The 20,816-nt window shown below is 37.4% G+C and overlaps 1 protein-coding gene across 1 annotated transcript in view; it reads left to right on the plus strand.

The window, feature by feature from the left end:
* The window catches only part of LOC149577740 (wall-associated receptor kinase-like 21), a 53,777-nt gene extending 33,293 nt beyond the window's left edge, over positions 1-20,484 (plus strand). The window contains exons 2-4 of the mRNA XM_089825402.1: positions 17,555-17,617; positions 18,346-18,647; positions 19,364-20,484. Coding sequence (XP_089681528.1) covers positions 17,555-17,617; positions 18,346-18,647; positions 19,364-20,224 — 1,226 coding nt within the window. The 3' untranslated portion in view covers positions 20,225-20,484. The remainder of the gene's footprint in view (positions 1-17,554; positions 17,618-18,345; positions 18,648-19,363) is intronic.
* The last annotated feature ends 332 nt before the right edge of the window (positions 20,485-20,816 follow it).

Genomic DNA, 20,816 nt, shown 5'->3' on the forward strand with positions numbered 1-20,816 from the left:
AAGCTCTAGGGTCCGAACCCAGTAACTAAGGAAAATACCTAGATAAAAATTCTCAAAAATATTATTGCATTTCAATCTTTAGTAGTACAACAACAAGATCCAATTGTAAACACAAAAAGCTACAATAAGCTTATTAAATAAAGATTTCAAGCACAATTGAGATATTCGTGTGAATCTCTAGTAGACAATGGGTTTTTGTCCATTGCCTCCAAGTTCAAGGGTTCCCGTCCTCAAACTAGCTGAAAGTTGAGCTTCCAAATTCTCCAAGAGAAGAAATCAAAACATAATCCAAGCATGTTGGATGAGTTCCTCTTTGTTCATTTAAGGAGAATCCCTGTGCCCCTTCAATTTCCCATTTCTATCTTTCCATCTTCCTCTTTTGTCACTTTTACACCTCTTTTAATATTAAAATAAATTTCATCAATTTGGATTAGGCTCTCATAAAGTCATTTATAATATTTTAGAAAGTTGGCATTAAAAATTTTAATGTCCTAAACAGGTTATCACCTGAATCAACATCTTGAGGGCCAACTTGTTCAATGGCTTGGATGAGAATGTTTGCAATGAAAGGATTGTCCTTCACCTCCCCTTTAGAACAACATTAATCGAAGGACGATTTCTTGCATCTTTCCATTCATCGAATACTGTGGTCACACTTGTTTGGATTCATGAATCCTTGATGTGTTGCATGAGAGCTTCTACACAAATCACCTCTTTATCCAATAAAATGGTGCACACTTAATAACTCAGGCCCTTGAATCCCTTTGGAGCCTGACTTATTGATCTCATCTTTTTTTGCCAGTACAGTGAGCGAATAACATTAAATGTCAATCCATTTGCATAGATGCATCTCACTATGTCTTCCTTGGCAATGTCTCTAGCTTCTATTTGAAATGATATTTCCAAGCCCCCATTTGCTCTATTATTTGCATTGGGTTCTTAAGGACCACACAAGAAAGGATGGCCCCCCGCTAGTGGTTAATTGGGAGTGGAAACAAAAACCATCGATGATGTTTTTGTTATTTTTCTAGACTTTTGCAAAGGATGCGAATGTGCATTCTCATCTGCTTTGTCTGCTTGTTTTTGCTCTTGAATATATTTATTCACAATGTGGTTTTGAAGAAGGGTTTTAGGTAGCACCACATTAATTGTTCGCTTCACTATACAAAATTTAATGACTTTTTGAAGAATAAAGCACAAATGTGCTTTCACTCTACTATAAGAGCTACTAAATTCCTCTTTGCAATGGCTGCAAACCTCGAAAAACCTCCTCCACCCAGCATTGGTTGACCCATTTCAACATATTTCCATGGTGATGAGCATCTATCTGTATTGAAGTAGGAGTTTCTAGTGCTAGAAACACTTCCCATTATATGAATCTACAAATAACACAGAAAGCAAAAAACTAAAATTAGAAAAGAAAATAAATGTAGACTTAGAGAGCCTATTTCCTTTTGTAAAAAAAAAATGCATAAATAACTTTTAAACGTAGACAACAATGAACGTAAAAAAGTTTCAAATCCCCACCTCTTTTATTTTTCTCCGTTATTCCCCAAACAAACAACTTGAATTTACTAAGATTTGCAAAAGTTCCCTATTATCTCTATTATTTTCAGGCTTTGGCTCCCTACAAGCAACTTTGTGCCACCCTATTTGGTCTGTGTGAGTAAATTGCTGGTTTGAGACTTTCCTAGGACAGTGAGAAGAACTATCATTGTCTTCACAAATGGCTTGTTAAATGTGAAAAAACTTTATACAAGTTATTTTAGGTTTAGAAAGGTCAAATAGACCTAAAAAGTCAACAAAATCTTTTTTAGAAGTAAAAAATGATGTAACATGCAAATTTATTCCAAATTAGTCGGAATTCCATCCAAGCTTGTGCGGGTTTTGGAAAGTTGTCTAATGTTGATGCAATTCTAGATAGGGTCCCATTGAATGAATTTTGACCGAATTCATCAAATTGGCACCGAATTTGGAAATAATACATACTGAAACAAACTTCTCAATGAATCGACTTTCGAGTTCTAGGTCCTACGAGAAAATGTGGTAATGTAGCACTAGCCACATCCATGTTAGGAGAAGCTTCAGTCCATTCAAGGATGGTATGCAAAAGGGTGCCAACACAAATTGAGAGTTAGCATAAGACTAATAAAAAGAAATACAGAAGTTCTTCCTCTTCTATGTGTGCAGCAATTGATGTTTCACTGTTGGCAACTGCTACAACAATGATTGCTATACTAGCAGCCTCCCTATTGTTACAATGGAGGCTCCATCATCATCTAGGTCTAAAATTTTCCCTTTTAAGGTTGTTGGTAAACATATTTGTCACTGTAAAAAGTATGATTTCGCCCAATGGAAATGTGTGCGGCCAATCAGCTTCTCCAACAGGTAGATATGTCTTTGGTATATGACCTTCCTTTGTGTTTTGAGGGGCAACTCCCTCGTAAGATATAATTTGGATTTTCAAATAAAGAGGTATTCGAATTTTGAAAGATAGGAAGAAAGCTATTGAAGATGAATGCACAAAACGACTTCTAAGCCTTCCTAAATCAACTTCTATTGCTAATGAGAACGATCAAGAACTATACTTGAAAGCTAGCATTAGCTGAGTGATGATTCGATGGTTCACTAACATTTACACCATATCGTGAAAACATTAATTACAACAAGAATCAACACCCAGACAGTTCAAACTTGGTAGAAAAGAGAACACAAAATGCACTTCCTTTTATTTCTTTGCACCAAGAACATAAGAAAATCTGTTGATTACAAGAGCAAGAATTGTACACACTTTCTAAAAATTGCTTTGCTATCAAACTTCAACATAAGCGTCCCCTTATTTCCAAATCCAAAAATGTCCCTTTACAAAGCCAAATTGTTATATAGACATTGAGGTTAAGATCTACTCCTCTGAGGTTAATAACTACGTGCCAATTACATGATTTCGGTGAGGTTAATTGACCTGTATAAAATTAACCCCAGAGCGATCAAAGTCATGATTTACAACGTATGACTTGAAACTTACATCTTTTGAGACAAAAGCTAGATAATTCATCTTGATGAAGCAACCAATGAGTCTTCCTAGTCCATATCAAATAGTCATTTAGTCCCCTACAAACTTACCCAATGCAACAAATGATTATCATTTCCTTTTATGAACTTTTGATTCTCTTGATTGAGATAATTCTTTTCTTTCCTAATCTTGTGCTATCATATGATGCCCTCTTTTCTACAACATCCATAAAATATGACAACAATGTATTTCTTCAACATTTACCTTAATGCCTTGGAATATGGAGCTCATTCAATCTCTGTCTCTGAGCTATTTGATTTCTTCATCAATTTCATTCCTTCTTTTCTAGAAATAAAATTGAGCACTTCTATCTTATTAATATGGGGATGCATGTAGGAACTCATTCCATCATATATTTTAAGTTTCCTTACTTGGTCCATTTTCTCGTGATTCCATACTTTATGTCTCTTGCATATCCTCTTAATTGACTTGAAGATCTTTTTCAGTGTTTTATAACTCTTCTTTTTGATAGCTATGGTAGGAAACAATAGTGGTCATGCCTTTATCAAAACTAGAAGAGACATGAAATGTCCTTCTGTTCACATTCACAAAACTCATTTGTAGTCAGGGAATTTTAATATCCTTGTATCCATGAATATGTTTGGCAAGTCCTTCATTGAGTTTTCTTGGCCACTTAAAGTGAAGTATTTTCATTTCATGAATGTGGGGAACCCTTTGATGGAAGTCCATGCATGTTAGAGTGCCTCAAGATTTCCATTTTCGAAATAAAGAAACAATTGATCATGGTGGTATATCACGTGTCACTAATACTTTTCTATTTACTCCACAATTGATACAAAATTACCTTGGCTTCACTTAGGAATATTAACAAACAATTGGCTGACAGTCATACATATAGAGATAAATAATGTGCGATCAGGTTCTGAATAAGTTCTATCATTTGACATCTCATTAAGCAAGTCAGAGGCTATGCCATTCATACTTTGAGGAACTTGCGGTCACTCTATCAATTACCATTGGTTTTGCCTTATCCAATAGAGGGTGTGCTCTGCAAACATTGCATTCCATGCGATTGCATCTTTTGCAACTATTTTGTTGACTACTTGGTGTGCCTTCACCATATCACCATGCTTACCATACATGTCAACAAAGGCATTTTGTCGATCAATTCATCCGTAGGGTTAATGTATTCATGTTTTATCCATAACCTGCAATCACTACATTCCATGAGGTGGCATCTAGCTATGACATTGTGTCAAATGGTTGGTGTGCTGTGCCATGTTAAACAAGTTGTTCTTATTATCTGTCCAATTCATACTTGAGTGCACACATTTTATCAAACAATTCACGTGCTTGCTGCTTACAAGTGCCTTGGCTCTACGTTATCAAGGGTATCCTGTCAAATATTTCCGATGTACTATCCCATGCTTCTAAAATCTTCCACTTAGATATTTGTAGTCTTCACATCATGTTGAATGATCCCCTGTGCTTATGAAGGTGACATGGCTGAGGTTAAAGCATTTTGTCAAACAGTTCGCATGCCTTGTTCATGAGAGGTCCACTACTTATATTCTATGCTCCCATCAAATGCTATGGGTTGGAGATATGAGAAAGGGTTTTGCCAAACAGTTCACGTGCTTTGTATATGTTTTCCACATTCTACAAGCAAGACTATCGTTCTAGATTGCTATATTCAACGCCTATATCAACATACGCTGATGATTGTGTATGCACATGGAGATGGCATTTGATCAAGCATTTTGCCAACCCATTGCCGAAGAAACTCTTCGAACCCCTTCTTCACGCATGGAGTTTAGTAGAACTTGAATCACTTGTTCGAGCAGTTCAGGAAATGTGGTGCATGCGGGACCATTTTGTCAGATCATATACATATTCTCTATGTTTTTGCGTTGAGTGCTCCGAATAAGGGATAACGGGCTTGGAGAATAATCCACGTGCGTTGGTATTTCAAATCCAAGGAAAAGTGAAGGTTTGAAGCACCCTTAATGATAGTTATCCCTAACTCACTCATAGAGTTGAGTTAGGGTAGTCTTAGGCCAGGATTGCTAAGACTTGTAAGGTCCTAGAAGTCAGCTTAGGATCTTGAGAAGGCTAGGACTAGTGTAGCCAAGATAGTAACTGTGCAAGAACAACTTGGAGGTATCCTATCATTTTGAACCTAAACCTTAACCTCTTTAAAGGTTAATGGTTAATAATTGAGTGGAAAACACGTATTTCGATTCCTCCCATCAACTAGAGATAACTTGAGACTCGAGAACCAGAATTCAGAAATTTGAAAGGCAGAACAGAGTTGGGAATGAGCCGAAGATATTTGAAAAGCAAAATTTCTTAAAAAGATTGAGGGGAAGTGACTCTTTAATGTTTAAAACGAGGTACGTTCCAGGATTAACCATAGTTTAAAAATGGCGAAGATTTTAAATATTCGGAGCAATTTTGATATCCGGGCAACAAAGGTTTAACTTTCAACAAAAAGTAAGCCCTCAACCTTAGGAGAGAAAGTTTATAAAAGACTAAGGGTCCCTCGTCATTGGAGCTTGTGAATGAGGTACTTGAGGAGACCAAAGATGAAGATATCGAGCCGTCTTTGGTCTCAAGAAGTTGGACCAGGTTTGCCACTGCTATTGCTCGAACCCTTGACTTGGGAGAGCCATCTTCAGATAAAACTTGTCAAAACATCTTCTCCAAGCCAAGGACTAGCTTGAGCAATTGGCCGAGAAAAACATTTTATCCAAAGAACAAGGCCAGTGTAATGTCCCTTTCTTGGGATTACTCTAATTTTTTCCTAAAAACACAAATTGCATTATAATAAGAATTGGATGATGGTTAGAGATATAGCTTTATCAATTAAAAGGACTTTTAACAAGTTAAGTCCTAATTTAGGCCTTGTAATCAACAAATAGAGAACAAATGCATATATATATTGACTATATTGTTAGTGCAATATAATCTGCCTTAAGCACTATAAATTGATAATACAAATAGATATATAATCCCAACCTAAGGATTAGATAACAATATATAATGAGGGCAAGTGAAGTGAACCTTGAGTAAGGGACACAGTAGGAGTGAACCGATGCTTTTGTAAACGAGGGACATGTAATGTCCCCATTTTTAGTAGGTTCTTGTAGTTGGCTTGGTTAGTTCACCATCGCGACCCTCGTGAGCTGACAGTGGGATTTGAGGGTCTCAGTTGTGGGGTTATAGGTTTTTCAGCAGCCTAAGGTGTGTTTTGGCTCCATTTGAGGTACTTACTATTTATAGTAAGTCACTGTTGGTTTCGATGAGCCCAGCTGTGTTAGAGGAGTTGGGTGATGCTCTCAGTTTTTATGTTGGGCTTTGGTTTGGGCTCCAAAAATCTTGGAGGAAGCATCTATTTATAGTATGTCACCTTGTTAGGTTCCTTAATCGTCTTTCATCATTAGGTTCACTTTGGTGTTGTCAGATTTCCATTCTAATGCTTCTTCAGTTGTTTTCGAAAGACGGGTGAATTATTATTATTATTCATCTAAAAACGCTGAGGTTGCTATTTTTGTTGGTGTTGTTTGTTGGTTACCTAAGTATCATAGTTCATTGGAACCAGGACAAAAAGATTTAAATTGTGGGAACAAGAAATAGTGGCCTTGCGTTTTAGAATTTTAAGTTATGGTGGAAAAGATCATTTTTTGGAGCCAAAAGCAATTAATAAATTATATTAATGGCACTTTATTATATTTTAATGTTGTGTAGAGTAAGCTTCTTAAGTGGAGTTCTTTTGGGAAACTGGTACCATTTGGAGATTATAAATATGAGGACATTTGATGAGAAAATCCTCTGATTATTTGATTATCTTATTTTGCTTTGTCATCTTTGTGACGTTTATGAAGTTTGATTTTTCTGTGTCCTTGTTGAAGTAAAGTGTTTGTTCTTGAGAAGTTCATTGTAATTCACGTTTGAGGTTTTGTGAATTAGTTCTTTGAGAATTGTTCTTTATCTCCATTGCTGTTTACACTGTGGTTGGGAGATACTGTGGTGTTGGGAATTTGGAATTTGGCGTCTTCTTATACTGTTATTACTATTGCTGAGAAGCGGTTGGGTGTTGGTTAATGTGGAGTTGGTTGAGCACCCATTTATATTTGCTACTAGGTGTTATTTTCTATCTACACTTTGGTAGTAGCGTTTGACATATATGTAGTTGCATTTGTTTGTTGGAGAATTCTTTTGTTGCTGCTAGACTTCATTTCAAAAGGTTTCAAGGCATGTCATACCTATTGTCTTGAGCTAGCAAGGCTCATTACAGTGGTATCAAAGCTTGCTTGCAAAGTGTTTGACGAAATGTCAAACCACTGAATTATAAAAGAACTTGGTGTTTGATGAAGTTATAATCAGTTGGGGTTATTACAATGGTATCAGAACGGTTTCCTGCCATCCTGTGGGGTAGGAAAGTTATTTAATTTTTAGATTTGTTGTTGCATTTGGAGTGACCAGCACTCTAGGATATTCTAGCCATGGATAGACATAGGAGGACTGATAGTTCTAGAAGTTGGTGGAGTAATGAGCAAGTTAACACGAAAATGAATGCTTTGCAGGAGAGTATGGAGAAATTTAAGCTTCATCAATAGACGATGGCGGAGAGCTTGTTGAAGCCAAAGATAGCTGAGAGGGCAGTAAGGTATATGGTTTCCGCCTTTAGAATGTCAGCAAGGAGGCGTGAGTTTTCCCTGTCAAGTGTCTATGATGCAGATGTACCTATATTTAGTATGACACCTGCTAGTCCTATCCACAATATTGATGATGGACTTATTTCACAAGGACATGTGGTTGTATCAGTGGCATCGAAGGATAGCGACATTGAGCTTTAGCAGGTTGAGGCTCCTAGAGCTGTTGCTGCAGTTAGTGTAGAGACAGTTGATGTAGTTGTTACTATTGATACTTCACACTCTCTCGAGGAGGGGATTATTATTGGAGATTTGTATGTGAGCTGTCATAGTGTTGCTCCGGTTTACGAGGCAGTTGCTTCCTCAAGTGGGACTAATGCATGTATGGAGTCACCCAGCTGTGATGTTGGTGATACAATGGAGTCAGTAGATGTGGGTTCATGCTCTAACATTATTGATTCACAGGTTGACCTTGAGTCATGTGTGTAGAGTTAGGTGTCAGCAGTTGAGGCTTTATTAGGAGATGTGGATGCAGATAGTATGGACACATCTAATGATACATTTGATGATGCTATGAGTTGCACCAGGTATGATATCCCTTGCCAGGTATCAGCTGATGACTCCAAGGAGGTTTTGGATGGGTTCGAGGATTAGTCTTTACAGGATCTACTTTTTGAGGTGGAAGTTGAGACATGCAGAGATATTGATATTGCGAGGGCTTCCATTTCTTCAGATGAGTTGATTGAGGTACATAGTATTTGTATCTCAGATGCAGAGTTGTGTGAGGTCGATAGCACACATGTAGTGAGTGATCTTGTGGTGGGTAGTTTTGATTCAGTTTCCTATCACAGTGTAATTAGTGAGACAAAGAGCTTGCATAGGAGGCAGGGGTTATAGAGGCATCATGTGACCAGTCAGTTGAAGGTGAGTGAAAGTGACATCTCTTCAACTTTCAAGCATTATGATGCAATCCATTAGATGCTAGCTACATTTGGTTGGGGTGCTCCTATGTCTGATGAGCACGGTGATAGTACTCTTTCTCTAACAGAGGTTCATGCACTTCAAGAGGCTGTCAGGCTCTTGAAGCATAACTATTCGTAACTAGTGGCTGATAGGGATTACCTTCTGGAGTGGGGTAGCACTTGTTATGAGACATTGTTAGAGAAAGAGGAGGAGGTGGTTGAGCTCACCCAAGAGCTTGAGGTGGCTATGGACTCTCTTCAGTGTACTCAGTTGGCTCTTCAGGAGTTATAGTCATGATTGGATGAGGTGACTGGAGTTGGAGCATGTTTGGACCACACCAACCCCAGACGTTGTTCAGTTACATATTGTGGTTGGTGGTGAGTTTCCTTCCACGATTAGGGATGAGAGAGGTGATGATGTGACAGACACATCCGTCCAAGATATGGGTGCAGTAGGTATAGATGAAGTGAGAGTATCAGTGGAGTTGAGCTCTCATGTTCATTTGCTTCCCTTTGTTGGAAGCGAATCTATTTCTTCATCTCATATAGTTCATAGCATTGGACGTTTTCAGAGGGATCAACTATGGGTCACGGGGGAGTAGGTTGATGCTTCCACATATAATTTCTTTTGCACAGTCTTTCATGGAGTATCTTTTGGAGACTTAGGATGTGTAGAAGGATTCATACAGTGTCTGAGGGTACTCTCATTTGAGGCTCTCGTGCTATTCAGAAGTTGGTGGTAAAGATTGTAGAGACTCTGTCTACTATGCTTCCCCACAGGGATTTCGAGGTTGGGTTTGCTGAGAGGGTTGCCTAGGATCCTTTCTGACCAATAGTTCAGAGTCAAAGATTGGAGCCATCTTTCAATTCCCAATTTGATGATGATGAGCCCTTGACAGAGATTGAGAGTTTTTATTGGCATTACACTGTGAGGAGTGCTCATCACTTTTTTTTTGACCCACAGGTAGAGGACTTGGTTCCATGTCGGTGTGGGTTGGCTTTGGTTTCATACCATCCATTATGGGATGGGTTAGCACCATCTTTTGCAGATGGGATTGACAGTTGCAAGTTAAACCCTTTGCAGTATCTACACACCTGGGATAGTCTGGCAGAGGTTGGAGTTGGTGGTAGTGTTTCAGTTACCTATGGTTGTTACCATCTCCACAATGTAGTTGGGTGTGAGTATCAGTTTGATGGGGACTTAGGTATGGATAGAGTTGGTATTTTAGTTGGATTGAGTTCCAATGGGTTGTTATCACCATCAACGTCCATGGTCAATTTATAGATGATTTTGTTATTCATATCAGTTATTTGGTTGCTGATGCTACAAGAGTTGCTTGTACACTGCAAGGATACTACACAGTCCTACCTTTGGGATCTAGGTGGACTATGATGTTCATTTGTTTCGGGATTGCTTTGGGACAAGCAATCTTAGGGTGGGAGGACTATAATGTCCCCATTTCTAGTAGGTTCTTGCAGTTGGCTTGGTCAGTTCCCATTGTGACCCTAATGAGCTGATAGTGGGATTTGAGGGTCTCAGTTATGGGGTTATAGGCTGTTAAGGTGTGCTTTGGCTCCATTTGAGGGTCTTACTATTTATAGTAAGTCAAATTGTTGGTTTTGATGAGCTCAGTTGAGTTAGAGTTGGGTGATGCTCTCAGTTTTTATGTCAGGCTTCTGGTTTGGACTCCAAGAATCTTGGAGGGAGCGTCTATTTATAATTTTATAATAAGTCACCCTGTTAGGTTGATTAATCGTCTTTCATCATCTGGATCACTTTGGTGTTGTTAGATTTCAATTCTGATGCTTCGTCGATTGTTTTCACAAGACGGGTGAATTATTATTATTATTCATCTAAATACGTTGAGGTTGCTATTTTTGTTGGTGTTGTTTGTTGGTCACCTCAGTATCATAGTTCGTTAGAATCGGGACAAAATTTTTAAAATTGTGGGAACAAGAAATAGTGGCCTTCCATGTCAAAATATCAAGTTATGGTGGAAAGGGTAATTTTTTGGAGCCAAAAGCAATTAATAAATTATATTAATCTATGTTCCCTCGAGTTTCCGGGACTGGGATAGTAGGGGACAGCGGGACGGGTTTCCTGGATGGCATTTTTTTTTGCTGATTTTGGGGACGATGGGGGACGGCAAATGGGGACAGCAAAAGTGACATTTTTAAAAGTTTTTTTAAAATTTTTTGTGTTAAAAAATTGGAGATGGATGCAAGTCCCCAATGAAGTTTCCGGGACAGGGACGTCCCTATCCCCGAAACGCTGGTTTTTTTGGGGGGGAAGCGTCCTCGGGGAACATAGATATTAATGACACTTTATTATATTTTAATATTGTGTAGAGTAAGCTTCTTAAGTGGAGTTCTTTTGGGAAACAGGTGCCATTTGGAGATTAATATGAGGACATTTGATGAGAAAAGCATTCAATTATTTGATTATCTTATTTTGTTTTGTTGTCTTTGTGATGTTTATAAAGTCTGATTTTTCTGTGCCCTTGCTGAAGTAAAGAGTTTGTTCTTGAGAAGTTCATTGTAATTCACAGCTGAGGTATTGTGAATTAATTTTTTGATAATTGTTCTTTATCTCCATTGCTGTTTACACTATGGTTGGGAGATATTGTGGTGTTGTGAATTTGGAATTTGGCGTCTTCTTATACTGTTATTACTGTTGCTGAGAAGCAGTTGGGTGCTAGTTAATGTGGAGTTGGTTGAGCACCCATTTATATTTGCTACTAGGCGTTATTTTCTATCTACACTTTGGGAGTAGCGTTTTACATATATGCAGTTGCATTTGTTTGTTGGAGAATTCTTTTCCCGCTGCTAGACTTCATTTCAAAGGGTTTCAAGACATGTCATGCCTATTGTCTTGAGCCAACAAGGCTCATTACAATGGTATCAAAGCTTGCTTGCAAAGTGTTTGACAAAATGTCAAACAATTGAATTATAAAAGAATTTGGTGTTTGATGAAGTTATAATTGGTTGGGGTTATTACAGGACACCCTAAAAGAACTCACTTATATCATTTAACTTCCATATAGATCGATAGAAAGATTACAATAGGGTGCCCTAACTCAACCCTAGGCCCAAGGGTGAAAACTTTGTCTCCCTTAACCTCATCCTTCATTGGGTTGGCATACCTAGTGAGCTTCACTATTCCCTCGTTTTGCAAGTTCTTTTCATCTATATGGACTATCCTTCACTAATGGTGCCTTTGTTTGATGTAACCCATGCCTATTTCACCGTAGGCCTTATCTAGTGTCTTTTTATGATGTAGCCCATGCTCATTCTACCCTAGTTCTTAGCTAGTACCTTTGTATGATGTAGCATGGACCATTTCACTATAGGACTTGCCTATCTTGCCTTTCTGTAACATTCCCACATTCAATCCTCCTTAGGGGCAATAGAAAAGATTAAGGATTAGACTACCATATAAGATTAAAGATTAGACTACCATATACGATTAAGAATTGTTATATAGTAGTCTAATCTTTAATCTTTCCTATTGCCCCTAAGGAGGATTGAACGCGGGAATGTTAGGGAGAGATGGTATTAATACCTCGCAAGATAGGTAAGTCTTACGGTGGAATGGATTCATATAAATAAATGTAAATGTTAAAATATACATTCTTAATACATTAAGAATTGTTATGTGGTAGTCTAATCTGTAATCTTTCCTATTGCCCCTAAGGAGGATTGAACATGGGAATGTTAGGGAGAGGTGGTAATAATACCTACAAGATAGGTAAGTCTTGCAGTGGAATGGACCCCATATATGTGTGTGTGTGTGTGTGTATTCTCTTTATTAATGCTTATAACATATGAATAAAAAGATATCATAATTCTGCTTATATTATGTATCATAGACTAACTTAATGAAAGCATATTAATTAATTATTCAATTATAAAATAGTTTCATCATACCAGACTAGTGATCCAATCACTGCTCAAAGGAGTGATCTAATACTGGATACAATGATGGTAAAAATATCAAATCCCATACCCTTGACTATGAATATTGATCCTTATTAAATATCTTGTTCATTGAATAATTGTATTTCTTTGCTTCGGAATGGACACATCTCTCCCTTGATCGCACCTCTCCATTTATACAAATCGAGCTCTCTAATCTAATCTAACTTGTTAACCTAACTGCTGGCCTTGATGGTTAATCATCGTTTGACTAACCACTAGATTAATTAGTTAATTTCTAACTGGAAAGATATACTCATCAACCCATTAATCCTTCTTCCACTTTAAAGATTTCCCCTTAATGCTGTTGCCTTTTGAATCTTATTTGATATCTGGATTTAGTACAATGATTAGCTTAGATTTCAGAATATGTTTTGATTTCCTTGCGAATTTCTTTGGTGCAGATTTTCTATTTTCAAATCTCTGAAAATCTTCCTAGAACACAGCAAATTTAGACATGCTGAGTTCTTTTCTCACCATCATTTGTCAAACCAGCAAAGGCCTACATCGTGCCTTTTACATAATCTTTATTGACCTATCTAACACGCCTATGACTTGGCCATCTAGAACCTTGGGAGTGACTACACTCTTTCAAGAGAGGGATCTACAAATCCATGTCATTGTATCATGTAAACATCATGGTCAACATGAACAAAACACTGATGTAGAGGGCTAGGAGTTTTGGGTGGATATTTTGCAGTTAACAGTTTTAGGATCAATTGCAAAACAATGGTTCCAGCAACAGCATGTGAGACAACCTACTTCTCAGGGAAGGCTCGCCCCTTTTACTTCTACTGTAATCAACAAAGCACTTAACTACTATTTACTCTAAGCTAAATCTGGGCTGCATATTCATCCTGTTCTCTTATTTCAGAATAGATGTTACTATGGCAATACATCTTAAAGCAATAGTTTAATTTCGTTTACAAGGTATTTGTTGGAGCAATAAGTCCGATAAAGAATAATCTTTGTTGTAACAGCTTTTTATGTAATCAAGAAACTCATGAAAACTCAAGTCTTTCCGTGGCTTCTTATGAGATTTTGAGAATGAGAATGAAACACGTGTAGCTCATAGCCTCCAACATGTATTTCACCTGCATGCAGACAAGGTGAACTTATAATCGGACCTAATGTTGGGATCAAGGTGTCTCAACCTTTGAGTCCTAATGTTGATTATGAATTTAATTGGTTATTTGATGCATATTCATTTTGTCCAAGTTGTCAATTCCCTATTTTGTCATATCACTTGTGGGACCTCTTGGTGAGGTGGCATCCTACATGGTATGCAATGACTATTAAGTCTCCTATTTTTAGGGGTTAGGCACCCGCTTGGATGACACTATTTGTAGGATAATGTTGTCATATATTTTCATATTGGACTAAGACTTGATTTTGAAGCTTCCTATGTTGACTAAAGAGTTTTTTTGTACTGTTTCTATTACAGATTGGAGTTGGAATTAACAATATTGAGTTGATAGGTGTTGCATTTATAAATTTCTGTTTTCAGTGAGTCATGACTATGATAGCATGCCATATTGGACTCTTTTTCACATCTAGATGTGTTTTTTATTGGCAAGTTTGACATCCATTCTTTATGTTAAGAGTGATCATAAATATGTGGTGCCCTAGGTCATTTTGACTGGCAGGTTGAAGATTTTCTGAGACATCATTGTGCTGCAGGAATTACTCTTAGGATTCTTTTTTATTGCGATTACTCCTACAGAACATTGGCTCTATGCATTGTATTGTAGCTCTTGTTTGGGGGAACACAATTGAGTGATTTGGAGTTTGGGTGTTTTCCCAGAATGGATTTCCCATGTAAATCATGCTGTTATTGTTTCGCATTGGTTTTAGCTAAGATATGGATTCAGGTGTGGATGTGGATGCGGGTACGAGAAATTCTAGTATGTGGATGTGTGAATTTTTTTGGATATTTGGATGCGTGATTTTTTTTGGATATTTTAGGTGCGTCTTTACACACACACAAAAAATGCAACAGAATTAAATCATTTGATAGTATGATACTTTTAATTGATATTTGATCAAGATAAATATTAAATGCCAAATCTATGGTATAACTATATGGTATAAAAATGATTTGCTAAAAAGGAAGGATTTAAATTAAGGAGATACATATTAATTTTTAAGTATACTGATTTCTTTTATGAACAGTTATAATAAGTAACAGCTCCAGGGATCAAACAATTGGAGACATACAACAATGTTAAATTCACCAAGCAATGATAGTGAACGATTTCATTAATATGTCATTCAGCAAATTAATACAATGATAATATAAAAGTACCACTGGAATATAACATGGACAGGGATAATTCCAATATTTGGTGACTGGACAAAATGCGACTATTCATATGATGCAATTATCTTAGAAGATAAATAGCATTACCTATAGTCTAAATAGAAAAAAAGGTAATTTGTGTATCAGCAATAATATAGAAGTCAAAGATTAAAACAGGTTAGCAATAATATTATATGTGATGGTTGATAGAAGACATCAGTATTATGAGAACCAAGTTTATGTGATTTGGACTGAATAATCTATAGGAATCTCACAGGGAGCATTACAGGTCCCTGTGAGTGCTCTTGGATGCACATCCACACGCATCCACAGGGAGATGTAATGCACAATGTGAGCTTCCCCACGCATCCAATTCCGCCTCTGCCTCTGAACAGATCTACTTCCACATCTGGATCAGCTTCCGCATCCAGGCATTGGGCAAGAGAATCCGGTAACTAAGGGCTTAAGCTGTTTATGTCTGAATATGCATCTAAAACTGTAACAGTTAAGGGTTTAAAGAAGTTTTTGTAACTAGATCAGTTTCTTTAAAGATTTTTTTTTCAGTTTCTTTTCAATCTTGAGAAGATGACTTGTTCTTTGGAGGCTCTTTCTTGATGAGGGAGACCTTAAATATTCCTAGAGAGTAATATTTTGATATCACTTGGGGGAATATGAGTAAAGTTAGTGTAAGGTGCCATAAAATCCTTTCACCGCTTGCCCTAATATTATTTAGAATTGAGTGATTGAGGTAGAAAATCTGTGGTTTGATGTTATGTGTGGACGAAACCAAGAATCTGGCTCTGTAACTAATCTTAAGAGTTTATTAAATATAATAAATTATTTATGCTAGAACTGGATGGTTTTCTGCTTTGTTCAATAGTGAAAATTTCTACGACATAACTTTTTAAGGTTTGGTTGCTGGAAGTTGCTCTTTGAAAAACTGTTAGCCTTCATGGCTTTTTCCCCAGTTCATTGTTTAATTCCTCAAAGAAGTTTCAATTTGTAGAAGGTACTTCTCATTACCCTTAGAAAAGTCTTCAACAAATAGTTTGCATATACTGTTATTTAATTTCCTATTGAGCTTTTGTTGCCACCTTGGTCTGGGGCTTCTACCTGCTTTCACCTTTGCAACCCCAATGGACCACAATATCCTTCTTAGATTGACTATGTTAAATTCTCAAAGGCAAAAAGAAGTACTGGACATACAAACATTAAGGCTTTTGATTCTCAAAGGCAAAAAGAAGTACTGGACATACAAACATTAAGGCTTTTGAAAAATTAAGGAACTGGTCATGAAAGAAACCAATAACCTATTGAATTATATTCCCTAGAGGATGAGCAACAAGTACACTTGAGTTTGGCCTAGTGGAAGATATGAAATTAGAAAAAATGATGGCTGAGGTAGGCCCAGAGTTATACTGCTGTGAGCATGGATGCTTAGAAAAGAGTCTTTGTGGAAGGACTTTAATGACACATTTTGTTTAAATGGATGATTACAAACCTTTCCAGGGAAAACTATTTGCAAGGCTTAGCCCTCCTAGTTCTTTTGGAGCTATTGTTCAAGCTATGCAAGATCTGGAGCAACCTGATGGTCCATACAGTTATTCGTAGTCTTTTAAGGGGCTTGCTCAAGAAGCTTCCTAACAAAAATAATACCTGTAACAAGGCTGCCTGTAATACCATTGGATAACAAGATCCGAGAGAATGCTAAGGTGCAATAGTCTAATTAGTATCCACAGAAATTGCTTCTAATACAAACCATTGCAAACTGTAAACCACAATCAAAATTCTTTAAACAGTGTTAGCCCTGAATAATGGAATCTGAACATGGCTGGTCTGCTTTTAGTTGTCCTGTTGGGAAGCAGTTCCAACTTCCATTAAAGTTAAGAATATCTCTGCATGCCTGGGATCTAATTTTAATTTTTACCTTCAGAGATTTGTGAAAAGAGACATATATACTGGCTTTTCAAAGTTTATAAACCATCTGGTTTAGGCCTTCGATTCAATTCCATATCCTCCTATTAGTTTAAAATTAAATGTTAATGATATAAGATTCTCACAATACATAATTTATATTGCTTCTGGATTTGATCGTGTTTGTGTTTTTTCATCAACTTTTCGGATTACACTCCGTGTTCCATCATTAAGAAGCAAATGAGTGCCAGAAGATGTAGAATGTAAATTACAGACTTGGGCTTGCTTAAGATCACTTTTGAAGGAGAAAAGGTGAACAAGAATTGAGGAACCAAAATACAATAATGACAGAAGAAGCGAGAAAATAAATGAAAGAAATAATCGAAGGAGAAAGGAGTCACAAAAGCATTAGAGTACGCCTCTAGATAAAAGCACAAATAAATATAAGAAAACATAAATACATAAATATCACAATATGCAAATATATAAAATGTTTTCTACAATATGCAAATATATAATACAGAATTCAACTGTTTCCCAATTTGTGTTCTACAGATTTTTTATTTCTTGCTTTCTGTGAGTGATGGGAATTAAATGTTTAAGTCCTTGAGAACCAGAAGTGCATAAAATAAGTTAGAATCTGATGTAGACTTTTTGGTCAATGTTGACTCTGCTTCATAGGTCACACTGACAGAATTTTGTTTTCTCTGGACAGTTTGTGCAAAGAATGAGAAGGACTGCAAGAGAGACAAGACTAAGATAATAATTCTTGCAGCTGGTACGCCATACAGTTCAAGAACTCCTTTTGCAGTATTGAAATTTATACAAATTCTAAATGAAATTCTTTTCACTATTATTTATTAGTGTCGGATGTTTGATATCAAGTCATTTTATTTGATTGAATAACAATGGTAGCAAATCAGTCTCATGGATGTGCCTAATAGTACAAGTTTTCTTGGATAGCTGGTTGGTGAGACATTTGAAACCAGAAAACATAAATAATGAAGATTTTACAGCTTAAAATGAATGGAAATTATTTTTCCCATCGGAGATTTCCTGAGGCTACATTATATGTTCAGTTGATTTGTGTTTATTAAATACCAAACAGTTTGATAGCCAAAGTTTAAATTTTTCTATTGTAAGATAATTAGACTGTATATCATTCTTACCTCAAAAAGTGTAATGGTAAGCTTTTCTGCTTGAAAGTAGTGGGTCATATATTTGAGCCTTCATTTTTTACCAGTCCACACTTGGAACTGGTTGATATTTGAGCAAACTTTTTTGGAACTAGTGAATTTTAATACAAAATCTTAAAGGGCCATAGGGGAGTCCTGGATAATTCATGTTTAGTGGACTCTCCCAGTGTAAATAATTCCATTTTTATTTCAGCAGCATGTTACTGAGAAAATAAGCATGGCTTTCATCAATTGGACCATCACCTAAATTAACAAATTTGTTTCTGGTTTTTTATGTTATCAAATTCTAATATTTACTTTTCTTCTGCAGGGCTTCTGGGCGGATCAGTTCTGCTAGCAGCAAGCATTGTATCCCTTGGATTACTAATTCGCCAGAGGCAGAGCAAGTGGCAACGACGAGCTGGAGATGGAAATCAGCTGGCAAGCCTCCTCCACAGCCGATCTGAGGAATTCAGCACCGAGCTATTCAGCTATAAAATCTTGGACCGAGCCACAAAAGGCTTTGCTGATGCGCAGAAGTGCGGGCAAGGTGCGTGTGGTACTGTCTACGCTGGTCGCCTCCCAGATGGCCGATTGGTGGCAGTCAAGCGCATGCATCATAATTCATCTCAGGTTCTTTTACACCCTAGCACCATTTCCTCTATCTAGATGTACCATGAGTCCGAGGTTATGCTTGATCCCATTGAAATAAATTATAAAATCATTCCTAGATAAGTTTTGAATGAATGAAAGGAGTTTTAGTGACAACAGATAGCAGATTTTCACAATTTATGAGAGTTATAGCTACTTTTGCATTCCATTGGTGCATATTTCTAACATCAATCCAAAAACAGTAAGCAAAACTTTTAATGAGCAGTCAAAATGAGCTATTTGAGGAGGCAAGATTTCATTGAACCCCAGTCACTTGATGAAGATCCACAACAGGAGGTGACAGTGATAGGAATTTGAAAATTGCAAATGATGATGCTCTTGGTCCTGTAGACTGATGGTTTCATGGACATTATTAAAACTCATTTATTCAAATGATGTCTGCGACAGTTTAAAGGATAACGAGACAAAAATTAACATATTTTTATAGTTATTTTTGATGTCAGTATTAGACAAAACTGTGTAAATGCAAAATTAACATACAGATATTTTCAAATTTCTTTCGATGTCCAATCTTCTAAGATGAATCTTGACCAAAAACTCACTATTTTATGATCCATTAACCTGGTCAAAATTAACAGCAAAAATTTGTTTTCTGAGAAGCCCTACACCACCTAAACACAAAATGTGCCTTTTGCTTAAGATCTCCGGATATTAATACAATTTCTTTCTCCCCGCAGGAAGGGGCACACCAGTTCCTGAATGAGATCAGTCTTCTTTCAACCGTAAAGCACAAGAATCTAGTTCAGCTGCTTGGCTGTTGCCTAGAGGCGGATGATCCCATATTAGTCTATGAATTTGTTCCAAATGGCACACTCACAGAGCACCTCCACTGCGAGCAAGGCAGAGGCCCGCTTGACTGGCGCACCCGGTGCGCCATTGCAGCCGATGGTGCTCAGGCGCTAGCCCACCTGCACACCAACCTCCAGCAGCCGATCTATCACCGGGACGTCAAGTCGCCCAACATACTCCTAGACTTGGACTTCAACTGCAAGGTGGCAGACTTTGGTTTGTCCAGGCTAGCACCCTTTGATTTTGGGACCCACATTTCCACAGCCCCACAAGGCACCCCAGGTTACGTGGACCCTGAGTACCACCAGAACTTCCACCTCAGCGACAAATCCGACGTGTACAGCTTTGGCGTTGTGCTGATTGAGATCATTACTGCCATGAAGCCAGTTGACTTTACACGCAACAAGAAAGAAATCAGCCTTGCTGCGCTGGCAGTTGCCAAGATCACATCTGGCTGCCTCGATGATATTGTGGACCCCCGCCTAGGCATCGGTACTCGTCCACGTGTCAGAGCACTTGTGCACAGGGTTGCTGAGCTGGCATTCAGATGTCTGGCACATGACAAGGATGCCAGGCCCTCCATGGCTGAGGTGGTAGAGGAGCTCCTCACTATTAAGGATCAGTGTGTGGATATCGAGGATCTGCCACCGGCTATTGCCAGTGAAAGCTCTGAAAAGTCGGCATTGTCACCGACATCTGTCCAGGCGCTGTGGCCCAGTAACGGTACCGCACACTCAGATAGTTCATAGTTTAACATTGGCATGGAGCTGATGTGTATTTTTCCTGTCTCTTAATGGCAGTCGGAGAGCTCTCATTCTTCCATCTCGGCATGTAAAATATCATAATGCGGACAATGTAGCAAGGGTATTCAGTTCTATGGACAGGCTATATATTTAGATTCAGGGAAAGATTTTGTTTTATAAAAGACTGGCAAATTTATTTTAATTATAGATATATATTGTGTACCAAAGGCTAAAAAATGTATAGTATGATTATTTGGAGCATTTTATATCTTTTGTTATTTTAGTAGGACCTTACGCTGATTTTTTTGTTTAGTGGAGAGTTAAAGAATTGGGGAATCTGTTCTTACCAATGTTGTCTGGGACATGATTCTAGCGTGTTCTTATGTCATTCATACTTTATAGTTTGATTTTTGGTGGATGACACAATCAAATAACAAATAAAAAATACCATCTTTCCTATCAATTGTACTCGACTGATTAAACTACCACCATTTGGTTAATATGACATTTTTGAAAGAAAAATTGATATTTTTACTCTATTGAAAGTGTCATTTACGTGTGTTTTATTGATTCAATAGAAAGCTGAGTTTGCCTTTCG

This window comes from Cupressus sempervirens, chromosome 1, assembly GCF_028749045.1.
Source record: "Cupressus sempervirens isolate cs-2001-9-10 chromosome 1, ASM2874904v1, whole genome shotgun sequence".
NCBI classification, from domain to species: domain Eukaryota; kingdom Viridiplantae; phylum Streptophyta; class Pinopsida; order Cupressales; family Cupressaceae; genus Cupressus; species Cupressus sempervirens.